Raw genomic sequence first — 27,991 nt, forward strand, 5'->3', positions numbered from 1 at the left:
TTTAGGTTTTTGAATTTGTGTTTTCTTTTCATTTTGATCCATTTGTGTCAGTATCCAAAAACGTATCGTAATTAAGTATATGGCAAACGCAAAAATAATTTACGACTGTGTAACGGTCGGATAACGGATGAAAAAATAATGAGATTTTTCTAGGTTTATCAGGTTTATGCATCCCATGATGTATCATATTTGTGATCAAAATGAAAATGACATTGGAATCTATTAATAAAAAGGCGTCATTCCCAATAGTTTAGAAGAAATGTTATAAGAAAAACGCCTAGAAGACAACCACCAATGAGTGTGTGTCATTTTACTAAATGTCATATGTCATAAGTCAACAGTGTGTCAAGTTTTCATGAAGTGTAGTGTTAAATTTTTACGGATATTTTTTTAGTTTAATGATGTTTTTTTCTCATTTCATGTTACAAATTCGAACGTTTTTATGATCATTTCGTTTAGGTTGTATTTTAATGTTAATTCTCAGCAAACCTGACATGTAAGTAATTTTTAAACACAGGACAAATACCTGTATGTTTGCATTTTAACATGGCCGACTGTATATAAATGGACCCAATTTTATTTATATTTTTAACCTTTTCTAATGGTGGTGGATTTTAGGATGTCCGAATCAGGAGACGTCCCACAGTCCTTAAGTCCCGCAGAAAGGGATAAACCCCCAAGTAGAGTAGTAATAGCAGAGCCGGAGGTGAGTTGTTACAGTATTCAAGAATGGCAGAATTGCTGGCGGCAACAAGACTCCTACATTAATCTTCTAGAAAGGAAGGCAAATCAACAAGAAGGTACTTATCTTCAGTTATTATTCGTTAAAGTGTAATAGTTATTGTCGGGCTGTATCTTCATGGTGCAGTGAAGTGAGGTGTACCAAAGCAAATGTGTTAGTGAGGCGGTAGTTAACGTATAACGTGTGCTCATTGCAGGGGACCTGGCTGATCTTCGACTAGTCAACGAGAGGATCAAAGGGCAGCTCTTTGAATCTCAGCAGAGGGAGAAGACTTTGGTTCGTAGGCTGGCTGCTAAAGAACAGGAGACACAAGACTATGTGGTTAGTACACTAACGATTCACTCTTTAAATTTGTGCAGTGAGTGCTCTCGTTAACGGTACTTACAAACCTTCACAAATCCAGACCTTTGACACTGAAGTGTATTTGCTTTAAAATCAACTGAAGTGTTAAAACCTTTTTAGTGATTTATATTCAATCAGTACAGTTGATTGTATTTACATAATCTTATTAAAGTGTCTTGGTCTATTAAAAGTTGTTAACTACCCATTTAAACAAATAAAAGCTTTTGGTGCTTATATCAATTTGGTGAAGTGTTTTTTAACTAGAGTGCATTTTAATTTACGGATAAATTCTTGTCTTCATGAGTAACATGTTACATCAAGTAATTGGATTAAATATATCCAGTTTGCTTATAAACCTTATTAATATATGACATGGGTTATCACATTCAATATCTACTTAATTAAATTTGGATTTTTTTAATTTTTAAGGACCCATTTATGAGTCCTAAACTTTTTCTTGTTTCCAACAAATCAGGTTCTTAAATTAAATATGAAAACTAACAACTAGTTAAATTTAAGCAGAATTACTTAGGTTTTCAATTAATATAGTCACAATATGTGTTTGTTTTGCTTTCACATATATTGAGTACTAAATTATTGTATATGAGGCCTCTATATATACTAAACTTCCTGAGAGGAATAGGACCAAGTGAGCTGCTCCCATCATTGAGAAAGTAAGAAACTGTAGATTTAATAGATCTTAAAGTGTCAGTGTGACTTCTCCCCTGAAAGTAGAAACAGGATCTGTTACACCATAATATGAATCTTGACTATTGACTTTTTGCATTGAGCACATGGGATATTAGAACCAAGTGTATCCTTTTTTACATTTGGAGTTAAATGAATGAACTATAAGCTTAGAGAAATAATAAATGTTGTGAACAGAATCTTATTTAAAACAATCAATCCTGATGATCTCCTGAAGTTAGCTGATACAAATATGACAGTAATAAGTTATTTTTTATATGTATTAAAGTAACTAAGTAAATCTTTAATATACTTTCAAATAAATTTGATCATTAATATGTTTAATATTCCTTTTATTAATAGTAACATTGGATACATTTCTGGTTGTGTAAACACACTCACATTTCACAGTCTTAAAGATATTCATAGCTAAGTTATTGCTAAATTCATAGTATAGTTCTTTAGTATAATTTAAATTAAAACAAACATTTATTTGAAAGGTTTATAAAATAATTTAGAAAATGTTTGATTTTTAGAAATTATAAATTTTTATAATTTTATATCTAGAAAAATATATAAAACAACACTGCAAAAGAAAACAGTTCTAAATATGAATAACCTATAATAAAAATAACCAAAAAACCACTAATTATATATCTTCGTAAAATAAGAGTAGAATTATGATGACTACAACTAAAGCAAGGAGCACTCCTTTAGAGCTTCCACTTAAAAAATACAAAATAATCCTATACAGCTAAGATGGTGAATGGACATTGAATGGAAAGTGTTGTATAATATAGTTAAATAGAAAATCAAATGAGCAATGTGCTTTGTTCCATTTTTCATGAAATGAATGATGAGGCTAACTAGGATCATCATCATTCTGGCGTTACAACCCTGCTTGGGTCCTAGCCTCCTTTACTTATTGCTTTGTGTACAGATGACCATATTAGTAAGAAACCATTGAACTAAATAGATCTTAGGAAAGGAAGTTGCTTAAAATGATAATATTCGGATTTAGTCCCAAATGTTTAATGATTGTGATTAAAAGTAATGTGTGATCTAGTAATTGAATTAAATTTTTGAGATTGGATCAATTAACTAATAGAAGATGCTTTATTGTATTTCACTTGTCTTCACAATATTTTGTTAGACTAATGATTGACTAGTTGTTGATAATTCAGTATATTTGATTTCAGAAAATTATATAAAACTTTAACATCTAGAAAAGTTTAATTTAAATCAATTAGATAATTTTAGTTTTATTTATATGATTTTTGAAATATGTATATGATCTAGACTCATCCATTCAATGGTCATTAGACATATGTATATGATAGACACTAGTCAGCAAGTAGATATCTGAAAGTATATTATTATAAATGTTGCCTCTTTGCTCTTGATAATGTCTATAAACTAAACATGAGAAAAAAAAAAATAATTTCAAAACAACAGTCTATATTTTTGAAAATTAAAGTATTATTATACAATACTTACTGGTTGCGAATATCTTACAGGCTATAAAGATTTGTATATACAAATTAAAAAAAATGTTTACATGTAATTGAATTTACAAATTGGAATTTTTTACAAAATATATTAAGATCTGATGAATAACAAAATGTATATTAGAGAGGTAAATGTTAATGATACTGACAAATGCATCAGCAGACTGGAATCATCTCTCTTTACTCAGTGAGAAGATACCAGTACACAATGTTTCATGGAGACTAAAACTACAGCGACTATGGCATAGAACTTGACGCCTTCAACTATATTTCACACTACTGCAAGGCACTATATCACAGGTGACAAACACTTTTTGGGCTACTAACTGACTCCAAAAAACTGGTAAGCTGGTACAAAGTATCAGAAATGTAGAATGGGTATCAAGAATAATGGAAGATGTATAGGAAATTAATGGGCTACAGTATGAACAGTGTATAATAGATAACTTCTAGAAAAAAAGACATCAGATGAAGGACTTTGGTCAAGTAACAGATCTTTTGGCTTCATCATAGATCTTTATAACTTTAAAACTAGTATAAATTTTAATGTGGTCATAACCACTGATTGAAATAATATCTTTTTTAAATTTATACAAAGATTACACTTTAACAAATTACTCCTTTTAGGTATTTTATTATAGTATAGTAGTACATGTCGGCTACTAGTATAGGAACAGTAGTGGCAGCCATCACCATATGATATTTTGTTAAAAACATTTCTATCATCCAATTCCATGTAACATTGGGAAATATAAAGATATTTGGTCCTACCTAGCTTTTATGGTATGGTATGAGTTTAAAGAATGGGAACAAGAAAAATGGGAAGTTCTAAACTATTGGAATTAAAATTATATTAGACAATTTATTTTTCTTTTGTAAGGTACTATACCAGCTACAGTATTTCTATTTTAAATTGAATACAATGGCCCCCAATTGCTATAATTATCCTTTATAATCAATTGACCATTAGGACCTAAAAATTCAAATGAAAAGATTTTCATACTGTCAATATTTTTTTTCTATATATATATATATATATATATATATATATATATATATATATTGGAATTTACTGGAAAAGGGACTTTCCACAACATGGACTGCTAAAATTGTTTTCTACAGATAGAAATATGGAGGCTATATTTGATAAGAATTGATTTATTATTGCTTTTTAAGTAAGGGAAGAATATTTGATGATTAGTAATAATACTTCTAGTTAATGATAATTAAATATGTTTATGATCTCTTATTTTATAATAAAGGGTTGGACAAAAGTAAATTTCACTATATCTTTTTCAATTTTTAATTGTGAATTATGTATTTTGCCAATTTTCAAAAAATTTCAAATTCAAGTAAGTAGGTATTTTTTTAAACAAACCATTATTTTTAATGTTTTATACCCAATATAATGTAGAGATTCAATTTTTATAGAATGTATATATATATATTTTTTTGTTATTCACACATAAGAGAGATGGTGACATCTGATAACCCATTCTTTTATACAATTTTTTTAAGTTTATCAAAGTAATTTCTTCATATTCTTCAGAATCCTTCCTTTACCAAAGGTATAGCTGAATTGTCTTGTAGGGTTTTATTGCTTACAAACTAGGGAACGTGAACATCATTGTTAATATTGTAGATTGAACTCTTTGTATTGTCTTAATGATTGATGGCTTTGAGCAAACCCAAATCTTGATACCATAGGTCCAAATGGGCTTTATTATACATTTATGTAGGAGCAGCTTATTTTCTATGGTCAGTTTTGATTTTTGAGCTACAAGCAAGCTCATTTGTTTTATTTTAATATTAGTCTGGGTTTCCTTGGTATGGACGTGAGGTTTACATATTAATCTCTTGTTAAGAGTTAATCCTAAATAGTTAACTTGGGTGCTGCCTGGTATCTGCATGTCATTTATTGTTGTTGGACACTCAATTTGTGAAAATGTGAGTTGATTTGTTTTCATTTACATTCACTTTCCATCTGTTGAACCATATTTCTAGCTAGTTAAGGTGGTTTTGTAGATGTGTGGATGCTGTAATGGGGTCCTCATTGAAAGCAATTATAGTTGTGTCATAGACAAATGTTGAGATTTCGGTATTTGTGATTGGGATGTCCGCAGATCACTGATTTAATGGGAAAGTATGTGGAAGTTGCTATGTTATATTTTACCTAGAAGTATCAATCTTAGATCTAGGAAATTATAATGAGGTAGTAGGAAGTTAAAGAAAAACAAAATGCCAAATATATAAAACCCTAATAAGACTGGTACTCACATACGGCTCAGAAACCTGGACACTCACTAAAAGAGAGGAAACATTGTTAGCCACCTTCGAAAGACAAATCTTGGGACACATATATAAGGGCACAAAAGAAAACGGAATATGGTGAAGAAGATACAACTCTAAACTATACAAAATATACCAGGATCCAGATATTATAACATTCATTAAAATAGGATGGCTGCATTGGATAGGACATGTAGAATGAATGGAAGAAGGCGAAATACCAAACAAAACATTCAAACAGATGCCAGTAGGAAAAAGAACAAGAGGAAGACCGAAGCTGAGATACTTAGAACAAATAGAAAATGATATAACAACCTTGAAAATAAAAACTAGAGAAAAAAAGCATGAAACACATCAGAATGGAGAAGAATCCTGGAATAGGCCAAGACCCAAAAAGGGTTGTTGAGCCAGTGATGATGATGAGGATGAGTAGGAAGTTAAAAGGATAGTTTTAAGTTTGTAAAGAGTCCATTGTGTCATACTCTACCAAATACCTTTTATTTCTATGTCGAAGAAAGCAGCTGTGCAATTTTTTTTCCTCAATGGCAGTGAGGATTGTTGTTATTATTCTATGGATCTGTGGTGTTTTACACAAAATCCGTAGTTGCTTATGTATTTCTATATCTAGGTTAATATCCTTCTTTACTTTATCAAGCAGTAGTCTTTTGAATATTTCAAATATTGTATGCAACAGGCTGATTGGTTGATAGGATGGTGTTTTATCTGGAGGTTTTCCCAGTTTTTGAACCATAATTATTTGTGCAAATTTCCATGTAATTGGGAAAGTCTAAGTACACTATTGTATATTGTAGTTAACAAATCAAATATCTTTTGTGGTAGATTTTTCAGTATCAATCCTGTTATGAGATTCAATCCAGGTGCTTTGTGGTGGTTGAATTTTTCTATTATTTCACTTTTGATGAAACTGAAAGGTTTTATTGGTAGCATATAAAACATGACTCCAGGTATGATATCAATATGTTCACATCTCATTTTCTTTTCACAAAACAATTATAAGTACTTGAGATATTATGAAAGTCAGAAGTAATTCTTTTCTTTTATTTTTAAATAAAACTTTCCCCTTTTTCTATTGCATATCCTATATTAGAACTTACTGAAGATTCAAAAACTGCTGACTGAGACTTGAGTAACTATTAAGCTGAGTTCACCCAAAATATTTCAAAAAAAAATTAGAGGAATTTATTGTTGAAGGAAACAGTATGGGCATCCTCTCTGTTGGTCATTGGAAGGCCATTTAGAATGAAAACAATGTACTAGTTAAAGTGATGATCATTTTCTGTGACAATCTGCTCTTAAAAACCATTAGAAATGTGTTTAAAAAATTTAAATGTTGTAGTAAGAAAACAACTATTACATACAAATTTTAAAAATTGCGTTTTTAAGAAATCATCAAGATGTTTTTTGAACAGAAGTTTGTCTACAAGGTTATAATAGATCCTAAAATCTCTTACCTAGCAAAGGACTGAACAGATATTTATAAGTGGCAATATTTATCTAATTGTTTTATTATCCATTTAACACATCAATTGTGTTCTGCTTAACCTAATCCTATCATTCAATTGTAGTAAGTTTCAATCTATATAGAAAAGGTATTAGAAGCATAGAAACAATCAACATAGGTAATGCAGAAATATATTAGGATATTATTGAAATTAAATAAAGTTATCTAAATTCCATGGTTCCCTGATTATAAATGTAGTTTTAAATACTAGCATCAATGTTGCAAAGAAAAGGTGTAGTAAAATAAGAGCCTTTCATTGAAGCAGACATATGAGACAAAGAAGCAAGATAATGTTTGGTTGCAACAATCTAAAATCCACTGAATTTTTATCAACATCAATTAAGCTAAGAAATCTAATATATTATCTACACATTTGAACTAATCTGAAAGTTTACTCATCAGATAATTGGTTAGCAAAAGACTTCACATGAATGTTCATCGTTAGAAATTTGCATTTCCTTTTGGGGATTATTTCCTATTTTAAATATATATTGTACCAGATTTTTCTTCAAAAGTCATTGTTATAAATCTTTTGTACTGTAACCAATTGGCTTATTGTACATCTTCAATTTATTCATACCTAAGCCAGATGTCCCTTGACTGGCGCATGCCCAGTAAGTAAGTTTCTTATGATTCTTAAGTTGATTCCTGCTTGTTTTCCATAGTACTTTAGCCGTTTTGGCATGTTTGTCCAATATACATTTTGTAATATGTTTGACTGGGTATATTTTCCCAGGGAAACATGATTAATTCATATCCAGAATTTTTTTCGCGGGCAGTGTGGATGGTGCTTTTTTACAATACAGCCGGCTATAGACTGAAGTGTTTTGTAGATGATTGTTTCTCTTCTCTAAAGTTCATCAGCTCTTTTATGTATCCCCTGGATTCCCTAATGACCTTGCACCGGTACTTGTATTACACTGTTATGTTCTGCCAGTCTGTTGAGTTCCTGTCAGCATTCCCACCCCCAAAGTTCACCTTAGGGCTTATAAGTGTGTATTATATTTTCATCGCCACGTAAAATAAATGCATTATTTTAAATGCGAGCGTTTACTGTCAGTGCTAAGCTCTAGGCGAGGATACCATGCGATGGTCTCCGTAATGAACGCACCCTAAGAGCCCCAATGGCTGCTTGGCTATATGTGCATTGATCCTATTTCATTCAAAAGCTCTTATATTAATTTCTCCTGTACAGTGCAAGTTTGCAAAAATCTCAGCCTGAAATACAGAGGGATACAAAGAGAAATATATTCTCCTAGTGGAATAGAAATGCATGGAATAACCCATGCCTCTTGTGGGCAGATGTTCACATGAAAAGGTACTTTAGGCCTGTATCTGAGTACCATATGATCAGAAGTCATCATCCATGTGAGTATTCATATAATTTCTATATGGTATCCCTAATTTTATTTATGATTTAACTATTATGTTGCTCAGGTTTTTTTCTAGTGTTCCTCTTATAACAATGTCCAGAGCGGGTTTTCATAGCTGCTGTTAGTGTGCACCTCAGAGTCCCTATAATTCAAAAGTTTAACTTGATAGTGTCTTTGAACCTTACTTAACTTAAAGAAGACACTTGTTTTGCTACATTATTGACCATCGTTGCACTGATTCATAGGTTATTTTTGGTTTAAATACATTATAACATGTCTGGTTTAAACCCCACATTTTTCCATAAGTGCATCTGGCTACCTTCAAAGTAGTCGCCACTCTCTTGGTTATTAGTTTTACCTGCTGGTTCCAAATAGTACTCCAAGGTACTTTACTTCATTCACCAGATACTTCTGGGGCCTTATGTTAAGCCCTATGTTTAAAGTCCTGTCTGTCACTACACTAAGAGAATATTTAACTAATTATCTTACTGAATAAATCATCATCTAATCTCAGAGTATGTACAATAATTAAAAACTCTTATTCTAAGATATTTTATACCAAAAACAGACTATACATTGTCTTAAAATTTATGTTTAATTAAATTAATATTAGCTGTAGACAATTTTATGACGACACATCATGAAATCGCAAGTGGTATGTAATAAAATATAAAACGTATACAAGAGGTTTTGTTGAGGGTTTAACATCTAGGGCCATTGTGGTTTGAGGTGTTTTTCACTAGATGTGAAATCTCACAACTAATCACTGTGTATGTAGATGAACAACATTTTTATAGCATGAAGTTGATATGAAAAGAATTTGGTAAAAGAAGCATGCATTGCCATTGCTAAGTAATGCTTAAGGATATATTTAAAGGACATCTCTTAGATGTATCAGTTGTATTGTTAACCAGATAATGTGGTCAGGTTTATTTTAAATATATTCAAAAGCTGAATTACAGTACCTAATTACTACTTACTGGTACTCTTAGACAGCTATGTAGGAGTATAAATGAATAAAGGAAACAATATTGTAATGGCTTATTCTAATAATGGATTTAAACAAAATATATAATAATTACATCAACATAGTTAAACATATTAAAAGAAAATTCACGTTTTAGCAGATTAGACAAGGGTGGGTAAAAGATTCCATATTGTTCTATATGACTTCATTAATAAAAACAAATATGTAGCATTTCTAATAAATAATTTTAATATTTCTATGTACTTTTTCTCTAGACAAGAATTATCCAAAAATTGCACTTTATTTAAAAAAAAAAAACAACCCTGATTTGATTTTTATTTAACAATCCATATCTATTTACAATTATTTCTTTCAATATTTTATATCTAGAGCTGAGAATCCAGTTTCAGAAGGTCATACACAAATATGGTTATGGTAGTTATTATAGTAGAAGGTATTAGTAGTTTTACAAATAATTTTTTAGTATAAGCAACATGGTGAGTCAATTTGTTACAATATATTAATTAATGATATATCATTTTAAAGCTATTAACTTTGAGAATGTTATGAGCATTAATATTGTTAGTTGATAATGTTATTTATATACTCACTGACAAATAATGGCTAACTGAGTTTTTTTCATAATTTTGAAAACAAACATAAGATTTTTGTATATTTGTTAATTGTTAAGTATTTTTACTGTGGTATTTGTTTTTGAAAAATTTGTTGTACAGGATGTAACAGGTTTGTCTTTTTGAAAATCTGTGATATACTGTTACATGATTTATCCATTTATGGAACTGACAATGGATAAATTAAATTTGGTTCCATTTGTTGTAATAATTCTTCTAAGAGATGCAGCATGATAAATTGTTCAGTTTGTTTTATTTTTGAATGGCTACTGTTAAGTTTACAAAATGATGAAATTAGGTTCTGATTTCTCCAGGATGTATCAGGTGTGCTTGATATTACCATAACTTTCATCAATAAGCTAAGCAAAAGGCTCATGTTTCGTTCCAAAATATCTATGATATCTGTAGCGGTTCATATACTGTACCATCCCCTCCCTCAGCTGTTGGTTTTCGTTTCTGGGCAAGTTGAGTACTTGAGTTATAAACTTAACTTTACAATCACTCTACCGCCCTACGACCAAAATTTCATTACAATTTTAAAAGAATTCTGAGTAGAAAACCGTCATATCCAAGACTAAAAGTAGAATAGTGCAAAACTCCTTTGGGTTTTATCTTCGGTCAGGTATCTGATTGTAGTTGTTAAACGTTTATGAGGAAAAATAGCTTGTCTCATTATTGTGTTTTGTTTTTGCATTATAGTTGTCGCTAAATACCTTACTCGCTACCTAACTACAATACCACTACTAAGAATCTTATGGAATTTAAATGGGTTTCCGACAATTCTAGCCTTTTTTGTATCCAACTTTTAACCCAAACTAGGGCATTTTCGTTTCTTTTTCATTATTTTGTGGTACCTATAGCGAGATAACAATAAACTTCTGGCTCTGAGCAAGACATGTTATTTCAATTTCCATTCAAATACTGCTGTTTTTCTTATTAGTCTATCAGCACCAACGAGCCGCAAGTAAAAGCGACTTTATTCAAAACCGCGGTATAGACTTGTACGCACCTCTGTTAGATGCGCCTTACTACAGCTTTCGGCTTTTGATGGTTCCTATTATTTTCGTACTCTTATGAATTCTTCTGATAATTTCATTGTTTGTTACATGATCAATCCACGATATTTTAAGAATTTCGATTTACTTGTAAATCGATAATCCAAAAGTTTACTGATAAATATCTAAATCGAATTCTACTCTACTTACATCACTCGCCTTTCTTCAATATATTCGCACGTGAAAGACGTTTTAGAGAAACTTGACGTAATTAATATCTGAAAATGTAAGATAAGATTATGTTCAATTAATCTAAAATATTACTGCTTACGGATATACCGGAAATTGTCTAATACTTCCTTATTTTAAATATTGTCCAGAGAAATAAAGTAAAAAAGTAACTTGTCGGGGGCTTTGACCCTGCCAGGTATCTTTTTGAGATTTATGGATCTCCATAACTAAAACTTGTGTTTCCTGCAGTGGGTTCGCCGAACTTGTTAAATTATTAACAATTTAAAAGGGCAAAAATGCACCATTTTAAGAACTTTTGTCGACCAGTACAAAGTAAACCATTTTGAACGTAATTTGAGGTAATTATTTGATAAAACATTATTAAAGCTTTAAAATGGCGATTTATGAATGTTGATTTACTTATTTGTTGCTTAGAAAACTGTAAAAAACCTAAGAATTCTTGAAATTTTTAATAAATGTTGCACCGGGAAAAATTATTTTTCATATTCGAAAAACTGGCTGAAAAGTTAAAAAAAAAAAGTGGTCCTACAATTAATCTGGACGAAGTGCGTCCCTTTTTTCAAATCGGCGATATCGAAATATGAACTTCAAACTCGAGCTATAAAATATCTCCGATACTTGTTGATGCATTTTTGACGTTTTTTTTTTTATAATTTGTATGTACTCTTTACGTACATTACAAATACGCCGATTCTTCATGAATATAATGTTAAATTAACTTTTTAAATTGGTTTAAACAATTTTTATAAAAAAAGTAAGATATTTTTAGGACGATTTTGAAAAGGACGAAGTTGAAAAAACATTGGAATCGATAATTTACGGATAAATTTACAATAACTTATTAAAAAAAAAAAAAACTTGAAATTAAGAAAAAAATGTTTTGAGAAAATTATTATTTTTTTTTTATTATTGAAAACATGGAATTTGATATTTATAGTTTTAAGTTAAATAATATCGTATTGAAATATGAATAATTTTAATTTTTTAATAAATTAAATTAATTAATAGTTATTTATTGTACAAGACGATAAAATTGTACTTTATCTTCGAGGGCGTTTTTTAGCGTCGAGACGCTAATTATCCTCGAGAAGATACTGCAATTTTATCGTCGTGTGCAATACAAAATTTTTTTCTATAGCAAGACTTCAAGTTCAGGTGAAAAGTAGAATTTCAAAGAAAATTGTAATTTTTAGCACAAAAATCGCAATTGTGTTGCTCCGTTGCTAGGGATATGAATTACTCTGTCAACAAATATCAAACAAATGTTACGTTTTGGTTTTTGCGGAGAATATTGTTGCGTTTTGTGTACAAAGTGAATAAATACGAAATGGACGGAAAAGAATTGATACAAGAAAAGGAAAATCTGCCATCAGATGTAGAAAATGCAGCGTTGGAAGCAGAAAGTTTATTGTTGCCACAAAAATCTAGGATGATGTATGAGAAAGAATACCAGTCTTTTAAAAAGTGGAAAAGCATTAAGAATATCAATGGCGTGAGTGAAAAAATACATCTGGCGTATTTTTCTGGAAAGTCGAAGAAAGCGATGCCATCGTCATTATGGTCGCATTATTTGATGCTGAAGCGTACGTTGTTGGTGAATGAAAATTGTGATATTTCTAAATTCAGCAAGTTAACCACCTTACTAAAAAACCTGAGTGGAGGATACAAAGCTAAAAAGTCCAAAATCCTGAAGTCAGATGACATTATTAAATTTATGACAGAAGCTCCTGATGACGTCTATTTGTTAATGAAGGTTATTGCTATTTTTGGTGTGCATGGAGCGACTAGGTCCGATGAATTCTACAAGTTAGAAGTGTTTAACGTGGACAACAGAAAATCGGTGATAATCGTTTCATTATCTGATACTAAAACCAAGCAGGAAAGGTCGTTTTGTATTACTGACAAGAAAAGTGGACTGAGTTTCTTGGAAATTGTGAGAAAGTATATTGCCTTGCGCCCCAAAAACGTACCTCACAGTAAGTTTTTTGTAAATTACCGACAGCAAAAGTGCACTACTCAACCGGTGGGGATTAACACTATATATAATATCCCCAAGAAGATTGCAGATTTTTTGAAACTTGCAAATTCAGAAATGTACATGGGGCATTGTTTCCGTCGTTCTTCAGTTACTATGTTCGCAAATTCTGGAGCTGATCTAGTAAAAGTTACGCGTTTAGGTGGATGGAAATCTTCATCTGTTGCAGAATCTTACATTGAAGAGTCAATAAGCAATAAGATTGCTGTATCCAAGTGTATACTTGGCGGACCAGAAAATCAATCCAGTACCTCGAATCAAGTGTTTAAGCAAACGAGTACAAGTTGTGATGCTCCAAAAATAGATATTTCTAATAATGTTAATTGTAAAATTTCAGTTGTTTTTAATCCTTAATGTGTTTGAATTTGTAAATTTTATTGAATAAAAAAAGTTAAAACATTTTATCTACTCTTGCTGTTAAAGTGTCACTTTATCTACCCTTGCGGTTAAAGTGATACTTTATCTACTCAAAACAGTTGTTATAGCAACACTTTAACATTAGCTATGGAAAAATAATATTTAATTATTTACAATCAACAATTTATTGTAAATTCAAGTGTAAGTGATCTATTCCTATGTTTTCCAATAAAAATCGTTCCAACAATATCGTTCAAAAAAATTTTTGTTGCAAATTGTTTAAACAAGCTAAGTACATGGTTAAGTAATTTAACATTAAATATATTAACAAAAGGAACATTCGTAATGTACGAAAAGAGTACATATAAATTAAAAAAGGAACGTCAAAATCCATCAACAAGAACCGGAGTTATAGTTAATTCCGCGAATTTTAAAGTACCCCTTTCACTACCCCAAGCTGAACGAATTGGAGCTCCACATTTTGAAGCTTTATAGACGACTCTGTTCAATGGCAATATTTTTATACTTTTTACGCTAAAACTTCAGCCATTGATCTTTCAAGTGCCGCTAATTAGGTTTCTCAATTGTTATAAATAAACAATATATGAATTAAAAGAAAGTGACTAACTTCGTCTATAATTGTCACAGGACAACTTTTTTGTTAATTTGTAAAAAAATCCAATAAGAAAAAAAGTTTTCCCGGCAATAGCGAAAAAGTTATTCTAAATGTTTATAAGCAAAAAGTTTCAATGTTTTTGCAAATTTATTTTTTTCTGAGTTTCTGACCTATGCAAAAAAAGGAGTTTGTGATAAAGAAATTGAATAATTTTTAAACTAATTGATTAATCACTCTGAAATTTTAACCACATTTTTAATCCTATAAGACCCAACTTTCATGCAATATCAAGGTTGTAGATACATTTCTACAATAAGTATTAACATTTATTGAAAATTAGGAATTCTTAGGTTTATTAAAGTTTTTTAAGCAACAAACTTGTAAATCAACAATCATAAATCGAAATTTTAAAGCTTTAAACGTGTGTTATAAAATAATTAAGTATCTCCAAATTCGTTCAAAGTGCTTTACATTTTAGTGGTAGACGAAAGTTCTTAATAGTGGACTTGGCCTTAAATTGGTAATAATTTAAAAAGTCCACCAAACCCACTGCAGAAAACATGAAGATTTGGCTATCGAAGACCATAAAACTCAAAAAAATTGTCAGATACCTGGCCGGGTAAAAGTCACGGGAATAGCTTATTTCTCTGGACTAATATAATACCCTGTATATTATTACACATTTTGATAGAACATCTCTTGAGAATCCTCACAATTTAAGGTTAAGCTACCTTACACCGAGTGTTGTACGAGATATGACCAATTTCATTATGAAACAGTGTCCCATTTGGCACCCAGTATTTTAATAAATACTAAAACTTCTATGATCGATACAACTGATATAACTGTTGATACAACTGTTTGGTACAATTTTTTTGCATCGTCTATTTTGATAAAATATTTTGTGAATAAAATAAAATAATGTACAAGGTGATTCAAAACGCGTACTTAAAAATTTCTAAATTTAAATGGACCACCCTATACGTTATGGACGCTATTAGAAAGAACAGTTCATTAAATTTCGTTAACTACTTGCTTATACTTAAATTGACTAACAGTTATTGACATCTTTAGTTTTTAACGTATATATTAAATGTTTGTACGAGGGTTGTCTTTTTAGTTTTGCATATGGCCATAAAGATAAAAAAAAAATTGATACACTTTTGCATACATTCAAACCAATTGGTAAAACAGTTATTCCAGTCTTCAGTTGACATCCTCTTAATCGCTGTTTTAACGGCATCGATGGCTTCTTCTGGCGACTGGAATCGCTGCCCACGCATTGAATTCTTGATTTTTGGGAATGCGAAAAAGTCGTTGGGACTTAGGTGGGTTATACGGTAGATGGTTTAATAATTTGATGTTTTGAAGCTCTAAAAACTATATTGTCTTTTGGGCAGTGTGAGCACTTGTATTGTCCTGATGTAGATGATTCTTTAATGTGTGTTGTTTTGTCGGAGTTTCGCGATAACTACTGGTAAACAAATGGTTATATACCAATCAGAAGTAACCGTTCTTCGATCTTCTAAAGCAGTTGTTGCCACATGACCAGATTTTGACACAAAAGTTGAAAACATTTTCTTTGAAACACTTCTGAGAACGGATTACTTTTGTTTTCCTCATCGAGAAACACCCACACAGCAGATTGGTGTTTATTTTCCGGTTCGTAGGAGTAAATGCAAGATTCATCCCCCCTAACAATTCTATAAACGTTTTTTGAGCTTCCTTTTTTGAACCGTTCCAATGTTTTTCGACACCAATTGACGCGAACCGCTTTTTGCTCTTCTGTGAGCAAATGAGGGATCCAACGGGAAACCAACTTCGTAAAACCCAGTTCTTCACGTAGGATATTTTGGATCGAGGTCTTTGAAATGCTTAAAGATGCGCCTATCTCTCGTTATGTTACACGGCGATCATCCTTAATTGGCTATAATGACCTGGATTCGTTGCTGAAACTGGAGCGACCACGTTGAAATTCGCAAGACCAGTTGTGATGCTTCATTCCCAAACACAGAAATCATTTCAGCGAGACTTTGCTATTGGGATAATCCTCTTCTTTCGAAAATTGTAAAAAATTATTGCTCGAAAATGTTCTTGGCTAAGCCATTAGCCAAGAATATTTTCGCCTGACTTAATAATTTAAAAAATTCACTGTATCTCTACGACTTATTTTATCGCAATTAAATTCTCGATTTATGTTAACAAAAGATTGGGGTAACATTTTTCTCGGAAGGTTTTCTTGGTGACGCCCTCTAAGCTATACACCTCATACTGTCTACTTGATGTTACAAAAAAATCAATTCTTTATTTACAGAGAGAGAGAGAGAAATAACATTTTACAAAAAAGATACCATAGTAAGAAACTTAATAATTAAGCATAAAACAAAATACATTAATCAGATTAATCACAGAAAATGTGATATTTAACTACTTTATATCTTTATTAACTGATATTTAACTACTTTATATCTTTTTTAAGCTGGTATAATTTGAGAATATTCGTATGATTATTATATTATAGCAACTTAATATATTTAGTTTAAGCATATTATTTAACAATACTTAGAATTTTGATTTTGAACTGAGCTTTGGTACACCACATTAAGTTTTTCATCAACACATAATATCTACATAGTTAGGTTCTCTAAGTATGTATGATACTTTGTTTATGTGTATGAATTTTCATAACTTATTCCACATTGAGAATGAATTCTATAAAAATAATAATCCAATTGACAGACATCGAGACAAAGAAGAACATATGTGTCTAATCTACTTTAGTGTTAGATCTGCAATATCTAATACTCAGAAAATTATGACAGAAGCGGAAGGTACTGTATTTTTTCTAGTTCCTTTTTATTTAACTAATATATTACATTTAATGTTTTACGATAATTAAGTGGTTTTATTTATTTAAAAAATCTGTTATAAAAAGGTATATTTATTTAACAGAATCCTTTTGAGCTACATCACAGAACGTTTTCTTAATGATTATTTCATCATCAATGCTGCTACTAAGTATACATGTGTGAAGCCATTAAATTTTTGGGTAAAACCCCTTTAAATGTTATTAAATTGGTTTCATATAACATTGTTGCTGATAATTTTATAGGATGTTAAGTTTTAAAGAGATTCACTTCAGGGCAATATAAAACTCACAACTGGGGTTGCTGGTTTTGAGTCTTCGTCTCTATAGAGACCTTAGATAGAAACTGAAATTAGAGTAGCAACTGGTAGCAACTTTAACATCCTATAAAATTATCAGCAACAATGTAATATAAAACCAATTTAATAACATTTAGTGTTTTTACCCAAATATTTAGTGGCTCCACACATGTACCCACAGTGTTAGCCAATAGTCTCCTCCCCTCGTATTTTTTGAACCATTATACTTATAATAGTGAAATTTGGAGAGGGGAAATAAATGGACGTGGGCTTCTTAACTACTCATAACAGGTGACGTAATAGTGATAGATGACGTTACAGAGCCACCTTGAATATTTAGTTTACTTATTGTTTAACGAGACGTTTAAATGTTTACATAGGCAGAATGGTTCGTACTGTATTTGACAAAGTAGCAGCTGTCTTAATAATTGATGAATTTAGAAACAATTTCCATGCAGCGGAACATCTTTTTAATGAGAGGTACCGCGATTGACCTATGTCGAGAACTTATTTAAGGGAGCTTTTTCGGAAGTTTGAAAAAACAGGTAGTGTTCAAGATGCCAAACGATCTCCTCGACCAGCAATTAGTGATGACAAAAAAATTGATATACCTAATTGCAGAAATTGTAGTGAACCCTAATTCTACAAACCAAGTTGCGTCTATCTGTGGAATCAGTCAGTATTCCTACCTACTTTCAGATATCTGGACGATGTGCACATAGACATATAATATAAATAGACTGAGTGTTACAATAAAGTTTAGTTCCCCCAGTGGGACAGAAAACTGAAGCAAAACAGTCCCTGCAACTCTTTCTAATTTGCGATATTTATCGACCACGTGAGCTAAATGACCAATGAGGAGGTCACGTGAATTAAAAATCTCATTAACCTCATTAAAAAGAGATGCAGGTACTGCTTTGCGTCAGTTTTCTCTGTCGCACTGGGGGAACGCGACTATAAGGCAACAGTCAACTCTATTTGTATTATATGTCTATAGATGTAAAGAGAGATTGGAATAAGGGGATGGAGAAGACAGGAATAAGGGAAGGTTGGAATCATGTTTTGAGGCCACCAAAGCTCACAAAGGAGTACGAACTGATGATGATGATGATAAAAATGAAATTTTTTCATTTCAAAGATATGTTTTCTTGTTCGCAACACTGTAAGCGTTTGTTTGTTTTACACCATTTGGATATATTCCATGACTCGGACACCGACGAATTAAACACTGGAGTTAACATCTCTGTATATCTCTATTTACCCTGTATAAAATTAAATCGTTTGGAAATGTCCCGTCAGAGATTTTATTTCGAAAAACTAGATAAAGAAGCTGAATTTTGCTGAGAATGTCAATTTTGAGACCAAAAAAAAAAGTGTTACAATACGTGGGACTGTAGACTAAGGGGAGCTTCATAATATATTTTGTGTATTTTTAAAATTTAAATAATATATTTAAAACATAATGACGGTATTAGATTTTTGTATTGATACAGAGCAGCGACAGCCGCTTATACGTATTTCGACCTCTTTAGGTCTCCGTATAAGCAGCTATCGCTGCTCTGTATCAAAACAAAAATCTAATTTTACTTCGGTTGGAGTACCAGAAACTGAAATTCACTACGAATTTTGACCATGATGAACGGCATGTGGAATGCAATTTTAGATTCCCTTGCTGAATAATTTATCAAGCTGTTTGCTTCGCAAGTTTTAGGAAGCACAGTTGGTAAAAATTTGAATTCGGTTTCGCCAGGTAGAAATCGTTTGATTTCTCTTTTTGTTTTAATATATTTAAAATTAAATTAAGTAATCTTATTATTTATATATATATATATATATATATATATATATATATATATATTACTTTATATTTTAAACAAATTCAATAAATTATTGTTTGCTCCTAATGTCACCTGTTACAACAAAAAAGCATGTTGTTTACTTATGACAAACCTGTCAAATTCAGACCAAATATTAATAATAAAATATAAATAAATATCATTTGATAGTAAATTTAATTATTATATAAACTAAATAATAATTGTATTTATATGAAATTATTTTAAAACGAGAATTATTATAAAAATGTAAACAGATGATTCAATGTTGTTATTAATCGAATGACATTTGTTATATATAAATTTTGACAATCGTTACAAATCGAATCTTTTAGTGACAGATATTCTTTTAATTTTTAACTTCTCATTTAATGTCTATATCTTGTTAGTCATTTTTCATGCAGTTTTTAATTTAAACCCGCTTAGAGTAAATATATGATGACTAGAAACGAATTGATCGAGAGTAGTGAATTGACTGCTATTCTATGACGCTACCAGTGACGATGGCATCATGTGGCGCTAGTTCCGTGAAGTTCGCCTCGGCATTTTACTGTAGAGGAAAAAAAGTAATACTACGCTGGTATAGAAGCTTCGCTTCAAAAGTTTGCCACTCCTACTCCTATCAATTTACCAAGATATACACTGTAGAAAAAATCATTCAAACAAGAAAAATGTAGCTTAGATAATTTTGAACACAAAATGTTTAATAGCACTTTTTCTGTAGAATGAACCGCTCCCTCAAAAATAACGTTTGAAGCGACCGGCGATTTTGAATGACAGTTAAGCGCGCGAAATCAATTTTATAAATAACATTTGTATGAAGTCGACGATATCGACGAAAAATTCGATAATTTTTGATCAGAGTGTTTTATCGACAAAAATCAAAAAGCGTTTTAAAGGGGAAGAAAGCAGCTTTCAGTCGCAATTTTTGCATTTTGTTGCAAATTAAGTCACTTTCTATAAAGCTGTTAAATAAACGTTCCGCGATTTTTGCCATTTTTTACGATTCTCGTGATATCACTTCCATTAAGCGGTCGCTGTGGTATTTCCATTGTTGAGCCTAATTTTCGAAACCTATAACATGAAATTTCGATGTTGAGTTTTGGCAACAAATATGAGGCATTTTAATAGGATCACTGTCCACAGACCAAATATGGTCTGTGGACTAAAAGCACTACCAGTTCACAGACCATATGTGGTCTGTTGTTGGTGAATATATCCCATATATTATAAATAGTGTTGGACAAAGGAAAAAAATGTGGAATTGTATCGTAATTTCGATACAATGTAATATCGAATCTAAACACGTATGTTTATTGCGTTTTCACTTTTAGCGAACTAAATAATGGATATGTAAGATAAAATAATATACAATATAATGAAAAGTAAATATTTATTGAAAAAGAAAAAGTATCGAAAAAAAAGTTACATGTTCAATGTACTTTTTGGAAACATTGTAGACAATACGGTTTGGTACAGATGTTGCATATTTGTGAAACTCTTTTGGCTTTATTAGTGGCAGCTGCTGATGTTTCTCCTTTTTGACGAAATTCATTATAGCAGCCGGCACACCTACGTCTAGTAATTTTTCCATCTTTTCTGTCAAGCGGTTTAAGAAAATGCTGTGCTTGTGACGTGGACGGCGTAGGTATGGCAGGTGTCTGGACAACGTTTATGCCCAAAAGATTTTTCACAATACTCATTTGGGCCTGCAATAATGTATATTTATTTTGCTGGTTCAATTTATTGAACAAATAAACTGTATTTATGAGACCCACTCCAAACAGAACGTCGACAGCAACTTTTTTGTACCAGGTCAAGATCTTGCGAATTGGTGAATAGTAGCTAGCCAATTCGTCAGAAAGATCGATACCCTTTTTTCGATTATTGCATTCCAATATCATATTAGGCTTTGGACGCGGATTTCGACCAGTACTCATCGTTTGTTCATCTGTGTGACAAGTAGATATCATAAGGACGTCCCTCTTGTCCTTCCATTTTAGCATCGTCACATTATTTTTTTGTGCAGCAATTTACATTGTCTTGAATGTTTTCACTATGTATATAATTTTCTGAGTTACTCAAAATTTGACGATCTAACGGCTAAATGTCGTAATTCCATCCATTTTTCTCATCATGTTCTTTCATTTGACGCTCTGTAGTTGGTATTATGCCAGTTCTTAGAGCTTTATTTACTTCAATATCTCTGTTGTCATCAGAATTGGAATCATTCATTACTTGAGTATCTCGTAGACTTGAACGGTCAGGTGACAAATCGTCATGAATAAAATCGGGATCTGCTACACTGTCATCATCGTCAAAATCACTACAGTCCTCGGTCACATTTTCTTCATCCGACGAATTTGACTGACTATATTGTTCGTTATCACTCTCTTCTAATATTCTCCGCAAGTCTTCTTCCGTATAGCCTCGTCTCTTACTCATATTGCCGCAACAATCTCAATTCACAAAAAGCACAAAAAATACAAACACGTCTGTTTTGTTTTGATTTTAGACTAATTACATAAACGTCATTTGTCAATCAAGTAGCTATTTCACGTATTTTGTCTTAGAACATAAAGAAGACCTAAGTTTATCGTAATTGGTGATTTGTCTATGCCATATTTATTATTTGATATAGGGAAATAATGGATAAAATGAGAAAAATACGCACATACCACATATGGTCTGTGGACTCACGAGACAACTTTTGGTCATTTTTGTTCTATAGAGTCCACAGACCATATGTGGTATGCTTTAAAACAAATATCTTTTAATTACATATTTATATATTTTACAACATTATCTATTTATTTATAGCCAAAAGATATCAATTTTTACAAAAACGTAACTGGACTTATGAGCAATTTCCACTCTAAAACCTGGACAGTTAACATGTTAAATAGCCCTAAAAAACGTTGAAATTAAACTTTCACATTGCAAGTGATCTCGCATCATGGGAAATTCTTCGAAAACGGCATTGGGTGGAATGTGTAGCTGAAGTTGTGTAGTTTCAAAAAACGTACCTGTGCAATTGAAAAGAAGCAGTTTTAAACATTTTAGATCATCTACAATGTGAAGGTTTAATTTCAGCTTTTTTTAGGCATATTTAAAATGCCTCATATTTGTTGCCAAAACACAAAATCGAAATTGCATGCTATAGGTTTTGAAGATTAGGCTCTAGCAATGGAAATTCCATAATGGCTGGGCAATGGAAGTGATACATTTTATTGATTTCATGAGAATCGTAACAAATAGCAAAAATCGCGCAACGTTTATTTATTTAACAGCTTTATAGAAACTAACTTCAACTACGGCAAGATGTAAAAATTGCATACAAAAGCTATGCGCTTCATCTCTAAAACGGATTTTGACTTTTGTCGATAGGACACTCTGGTCAAAATATATCGAATTTTTTCCGTCGCGTCGAGTTAATGCAAATTTTATTTAAAAAACTTTATTTCGCGTGTAACTGTCATTCAAAATCGCCCGTAGGTTTAAGCGTTGTTTCTTAAATAACGGTTCATTCTACAGAAAAAGTGCTAATAATCATTTTTTTTTTTTTCAAAATTATCTCACCTATATTTCTTGTTTGAAACATTTTTTTTTCTACGGCGTACAGATTTTTGGTAAATCGATGTTTTAGTTCTCCAACTACGAGTGGGTTTTAGAGGAAAGTTCGGGGGTAGGAGTGGCCATCTTTTTTCCATCTTTTTTTGGGGTCCTAAAATTTACATTCTCAGCAAAATTCAGCTTATTCGTACGATTTTTAGAGGTTCAGTGGAATTTTCATCCCTGAAGAATGGAGTATATGGGCTGTTTTAGAGAATAGATCGAGATTTATTGTTTCAATGTAATTCCACAGCGGCTGTAGCACACATGTTAATAGCGTCTAGCTAGGTATTACAATACAAGACTTAATAATGTGCTTAGAATTTTGAAACTCTTAATCTTCGTCCAAGATTTTAGTTACAATGCTTTTCAAGCTATGTTATTGTGGTTTTTTATGGTAGTTACTATCTTTAATGACAATTAATCACAATTTGAGTTAAAAATACATTTTCTCTATCGTTCTTAAAATACACAAATAAACATTACATTTTTGTCTGTATTTTGAGAACGATTTCCTCCGTGGAAATCGAAACGTCAAAATAAACGTATTTTTATATAAAATTGTGGTTAATTCCCATTAAAAAAGATGTTAAATAACATTAGTTAAAGCTGAAAGTATATTACAAATTGGAATTTGAAATTAACAGTATTTCATACCGTATCTTCTAATATATAAATAATAATAAAGTAAAAAATGATTAACATTCATTTTCAATTAAAAAATAATGTTCCATCATAGTTTTTTTTGCATTTATTGTTAACATATTTGAGATATTTTTTATATTATTTTTTTTACAAACAAATGTCTAGAAAAGGACTTGTTCGCAATCTTGATTATAAAAATCACATCGTAACCAATTCTTGTTAGTACAAATTCAATTATACAGTACTAGCCAAAAGGTCCCTCCCCCTCGTATCTTTTGAACGGTTATTCTTGTAGTGAAGTTTGGTGGGAAGAAATAAACGGAAGTAGGCTACCCAACTAGTTACTAACAGGTGACGTAGTACTGATAGTTGACGTTACAGAGCCACTGAGACCTATAATTTTAAATGGGACCTTAAGGCAAGTGAGATCTCGATTGAAAAGCATTGAACATACCTATTCAATCATACTATATAATTTTATTTGGGTTTAAGCTGATTTTGATGAATAAACTAAATAAATACTAAAATTGTAGTTTCGCATTTAATTAATAAAGATTTAAGAACCAGTTCTTATATTAAGTGTTCAAAATGTGCTCCATCTACTTTCTGACAGTAATACATCCTATTGCTAAACTCTTGTAGTACTAATTCAAATGTGTTGGGGAAAATTGCCCTACATTCTACAATTCGTTGTTCCAAATGTCAATACTGTCTGGTGCTGAAGCGTAAACCTTAGATTTCAAGTACCCCCACAGAAAAAAAATTTAATGATGTGAGGTCGGTAACCAAGCTGGCCATTCTATCGAACCTCGTCGTCTAATCCATCTACCACAATATTCCGCATCTAAATAACGTCTTACTGCACCATAATACAGTGCAGGAGCACCATCTTGTTGAAACTTAATTTCCAAGTTGCCGAATTCATTTGAATTATTTTCCAGAATTTCAAGAATTAACGGCTCAATTGCGTTTTGTAACATCTCCAGATGTATAGGTTACAATATACCTGTCCAAACATTTACTTTTTCTGGAAATTGAGTATGTTTCTCACGAAAGACGTGATGATTTGTGTCACTCCAAGACCTCCCTTTATATGTATTCGTCCTCGGGAAAAAGTACTTTCGTCACTAAAACAAATTGTTTTTATGTAATCTGACTTGGTTAATTTGATTGGACATATTTTCACAGAATTCCAGTTTTTGGTCGGGGTTATAATCTGAAAGTCGGTGCACAATTTTTAATTTGTATGGATGAACTTTGTTTTTAGCCAACACTCGGTGTACTGTCTGATTGACTGATTCCACAGATAGACGCAACTTAGGCTGTAGAAAAAGTAGGGTTCACCACCATTTCTGCAATTATGACAATTTTTTGGTCATCACTAATTGTTCGTCGACCAGATGGTTTGGCATCTTGAACACTACCTGTTTCTTTAAACTTCCAAAGAAGCTCCCTCAAATAAGTCCTCGATATGGGGCGATCGAGGTAACTCTTTTTAAAAAGACGTTCAAATGCATGGAAATTGTTTCTACAATTGACCAATTATTTATTAAGACAGCTGCTACTTTGCCGGCCGCAGTACGTAGCCTTTGCAAACATTTAAATGTTAAACTCATTAAACAATAATTCAACTAAATATTCAAGATATAAACACTTTTGCAAAAACTTAGCAAAGTAAAAATAACTGGGGGATTGAAAAACGTCAACTTTTTTGACAAATAACCAGAGGCGGGCGTTAGAATCTTTATTGATTAAATGCGAAACTATAATTTTAGTTTTTATTTAATTTATTCATCAAAATCAGCTTAACTTAAACCCAAACAAAATTAGTATTATCCAGTAGGTATGTTCCATACCTTTCAAACGAGATATCACTTGACATAAAGTCCCATTTAAAGTTATCGGTCACAGTGGCTTTGTAACGTCATCTATCACTATTACGTCACCTATAACCAGTTGAGATACCTACGTCCATTTATTTCCTCCCGTCAAATTTCACTATTATAAGTATAACCGTTCAAAAGATACGAGGGGGAGGGTACTTTTGGCTTACACTGTATTTCTTTTGGTATCTATTTTTTTAGGTTTTGTTCTTAAACTATTTTATTTTATTAATATATGTTATAGTTCTTAACCTTTAGTAGTCATGTTATAGTTCTAAGATAAACTACCTGTCCTTAATTTTGAAATTAAAAAGAGCGAAGCTTTGTTGTGAAGTTCTAAATAATTCGTCACAATGCTTTGTCACATTTCTTATCAAAGTAATTATTTTATTAATATGTTCTTTTTCTCCTTTAGTGTCAATTAAACGAGTTGAAGAGTTCTCAAGTTCCCACCACCTCATCCTTAAGAACGGTCCTATTGGATCCAGCAGTTAACAGCATCCTTCACCATCTCCAGTCTGAACTACAGGCAACCCATTTAAAGCTAGAAGACACCCAGAACGAACTATCAGCATGGAAGTTCACTCCCGACTCCAATACCGGCAAACGTCTAATGGCAAAATGCCGCCTCCTCTACCAGGAGAACGAGGAGCTCGGAAAAATCACCAGTTCTGGACGAATAGCGAAACTCGAAAGTGACTTAGCCTTACAAAAAAGTTTTTCGGAGGAAGTGAGAAAAAGTCAAAACGAATTGGACTCGTTTTTGGCGGACTTAGATGAAGACGTCGAAGGTATGCAAAGTACTATTCTCTTTTTGCAGCAAGAATTAAAAAAATCTAAAGAGACTATCCAAGTATTGCAAAAAGAGAATATTACTCTAAAGCAGGGTTCGAACGGCAGGGCGAACGGTGACACTAGTGTGTGCGAACGGGAACAGACAGACTCAGAAAGCGAAATGGAGCGGACACGTGGTGTTAAAAGGATTAGGAGGTCATCGGTATTAAGTATCGATTATAACGAAGACGACACGCTTGTTATTAATACTAACGGTGATGCCGCTATTTCTTCCGATCCGGAGTAACATAAACGCGATCTTTACACAATTCCGCTAAAAAGCACATTACACTTTGTTTAAAATAATTTTTTTATATTAAAACAGCCATTATATAAATATTGTAAAATAATTAATGATATTTATACTGATCTTTAAATTCATCTAAGTGATAGAAAATAAACACATAAAATGTTATACATTTATCTTGTTTCTAAGGGAACGTATCTGCAGTTATTGTTTTTGCAATCCAGGATAACCAGTGAAAACAAATTTAAAAGAGAAAAGATAATTGTACAAATCCAACTCGTCCTCTATACAGAAGAAAATTATAATATTGAACAATGAAGATAAATCTGCAAATATATTCAGGTGAAACTGAAGTTACTAAAATTTGAAGGATCAGTCGGACGTAAACTATTATCAAAACAATATATCGAAGACAAATACTGATTTATTACATCGACAAATGTTGATTAAAAACGAAAATAAGTATACAAGATATAATGATACCTAAAAATTGGTGTATTCAAAAATCTTGGACAAATGAATGAGGGTGTTGATAAAAATAATAAACAAAACCTTACGGTATTGCTTCAAAAGTTGACTGGATTAAAGAGAGAAAGAGATAATCAGATGAACTAGAGAAAAAGAGATCATATTGCTTCACTTCAAAAATTTATTTAAATTATGATATATATATATATATATATATATATATATATATATATATATATATATATATATATATATATGTATATATATATATATATATATATATATATGTATATATATATATATATATATATATATATATATATGTATATATATATTATATATATATATATATATATATTATATATATATATATATATATATTATATATATATATATATATATATATATATATATATATATATATATATATATACGGGGTGACAATTGGCAATAGATAGGACGATTTTAAACTAAATGGCACTCAAGAAATTTGCAAGAAACTACTATTTTATTAACATCAAAATGAAGCTTATATTATGTCATTTACAATCTAATTAAATATGGAAAATATTGTCATTAGGATAGTGACCATCCCGTTGGATGCAGTTTTCGATCTTCTTTATGAAATCCTCCATAACACGCTCTAACGTCGCTCGATCAATAGTCAAGATTTCCAGGCGAATTGCGTTCTTCAGCTCGATCAAATTACGAGGCTTACTAGCATATACACGAGTCTTTAAATACCCTCAGAAAAAAAATCACAAATTGACAGGTCTGGAGACCTTGGAGGCCACGGCAAATCTCCGAAACGTGAAATGAGTTGTCCTGAGAACAGGTTGCGGAGAATATTCATTGAAGCATGGGCAGTATGTGCCGTGGCACCATCCTGCTGAAACCACATATTCCTTGGGTTTATCCCTTTTCTGCGTAGTTCTAGAACCAAAAAATTTTGGATCATGTCAACGTAGCGAATATAATTAACGGT

General features: G+C 31.5%; 1 protein-coding gene across 1 annotated transcript; it reads left to right on the plus strand.

The window, feature by feature from the left end:
• The first annotated feature begins 313 nt into the window (after positions 1-313).
• fl(2)d (Pre-mRNA-splicing regulator female-lethal(2)D) lies at positions 314-27,228 on the plus strand. Its single transcript, XM_072535112.1, has 4 exons — positions 314-496; positions 619-800; positions 939-1,063; positions 25,873-27,228. Exons 1-4 carry the CDS (start codon positions 471-473, stop codon positions 26,536-26,538), a joined length of 999 nt encoding a protein of 332 aa, XP_072391213.1. The 5' UTR covers positions 314-470; the 3' UTR covers positions 26,539-27,228.
• Positions 27,229-27,991: the final 763 nt, after the last annotated feature.

The sequence above is a fragment of the Diabrotica undecimpunctata genome, chromosome 6 (assembly GCF_040954645.1).
Source record: "Diabrotica undecimpunctata isolate CICGRU chromosome 6, icDiaUnde3, whole genome shotgun sequence".
Lineage (NCBI taxonomy): Eukaryota > Metazoa > Arthropoda > Insecta > Coleoptera > Chrysomelidae > Diabrotica > Diabrotica undecimpunctata.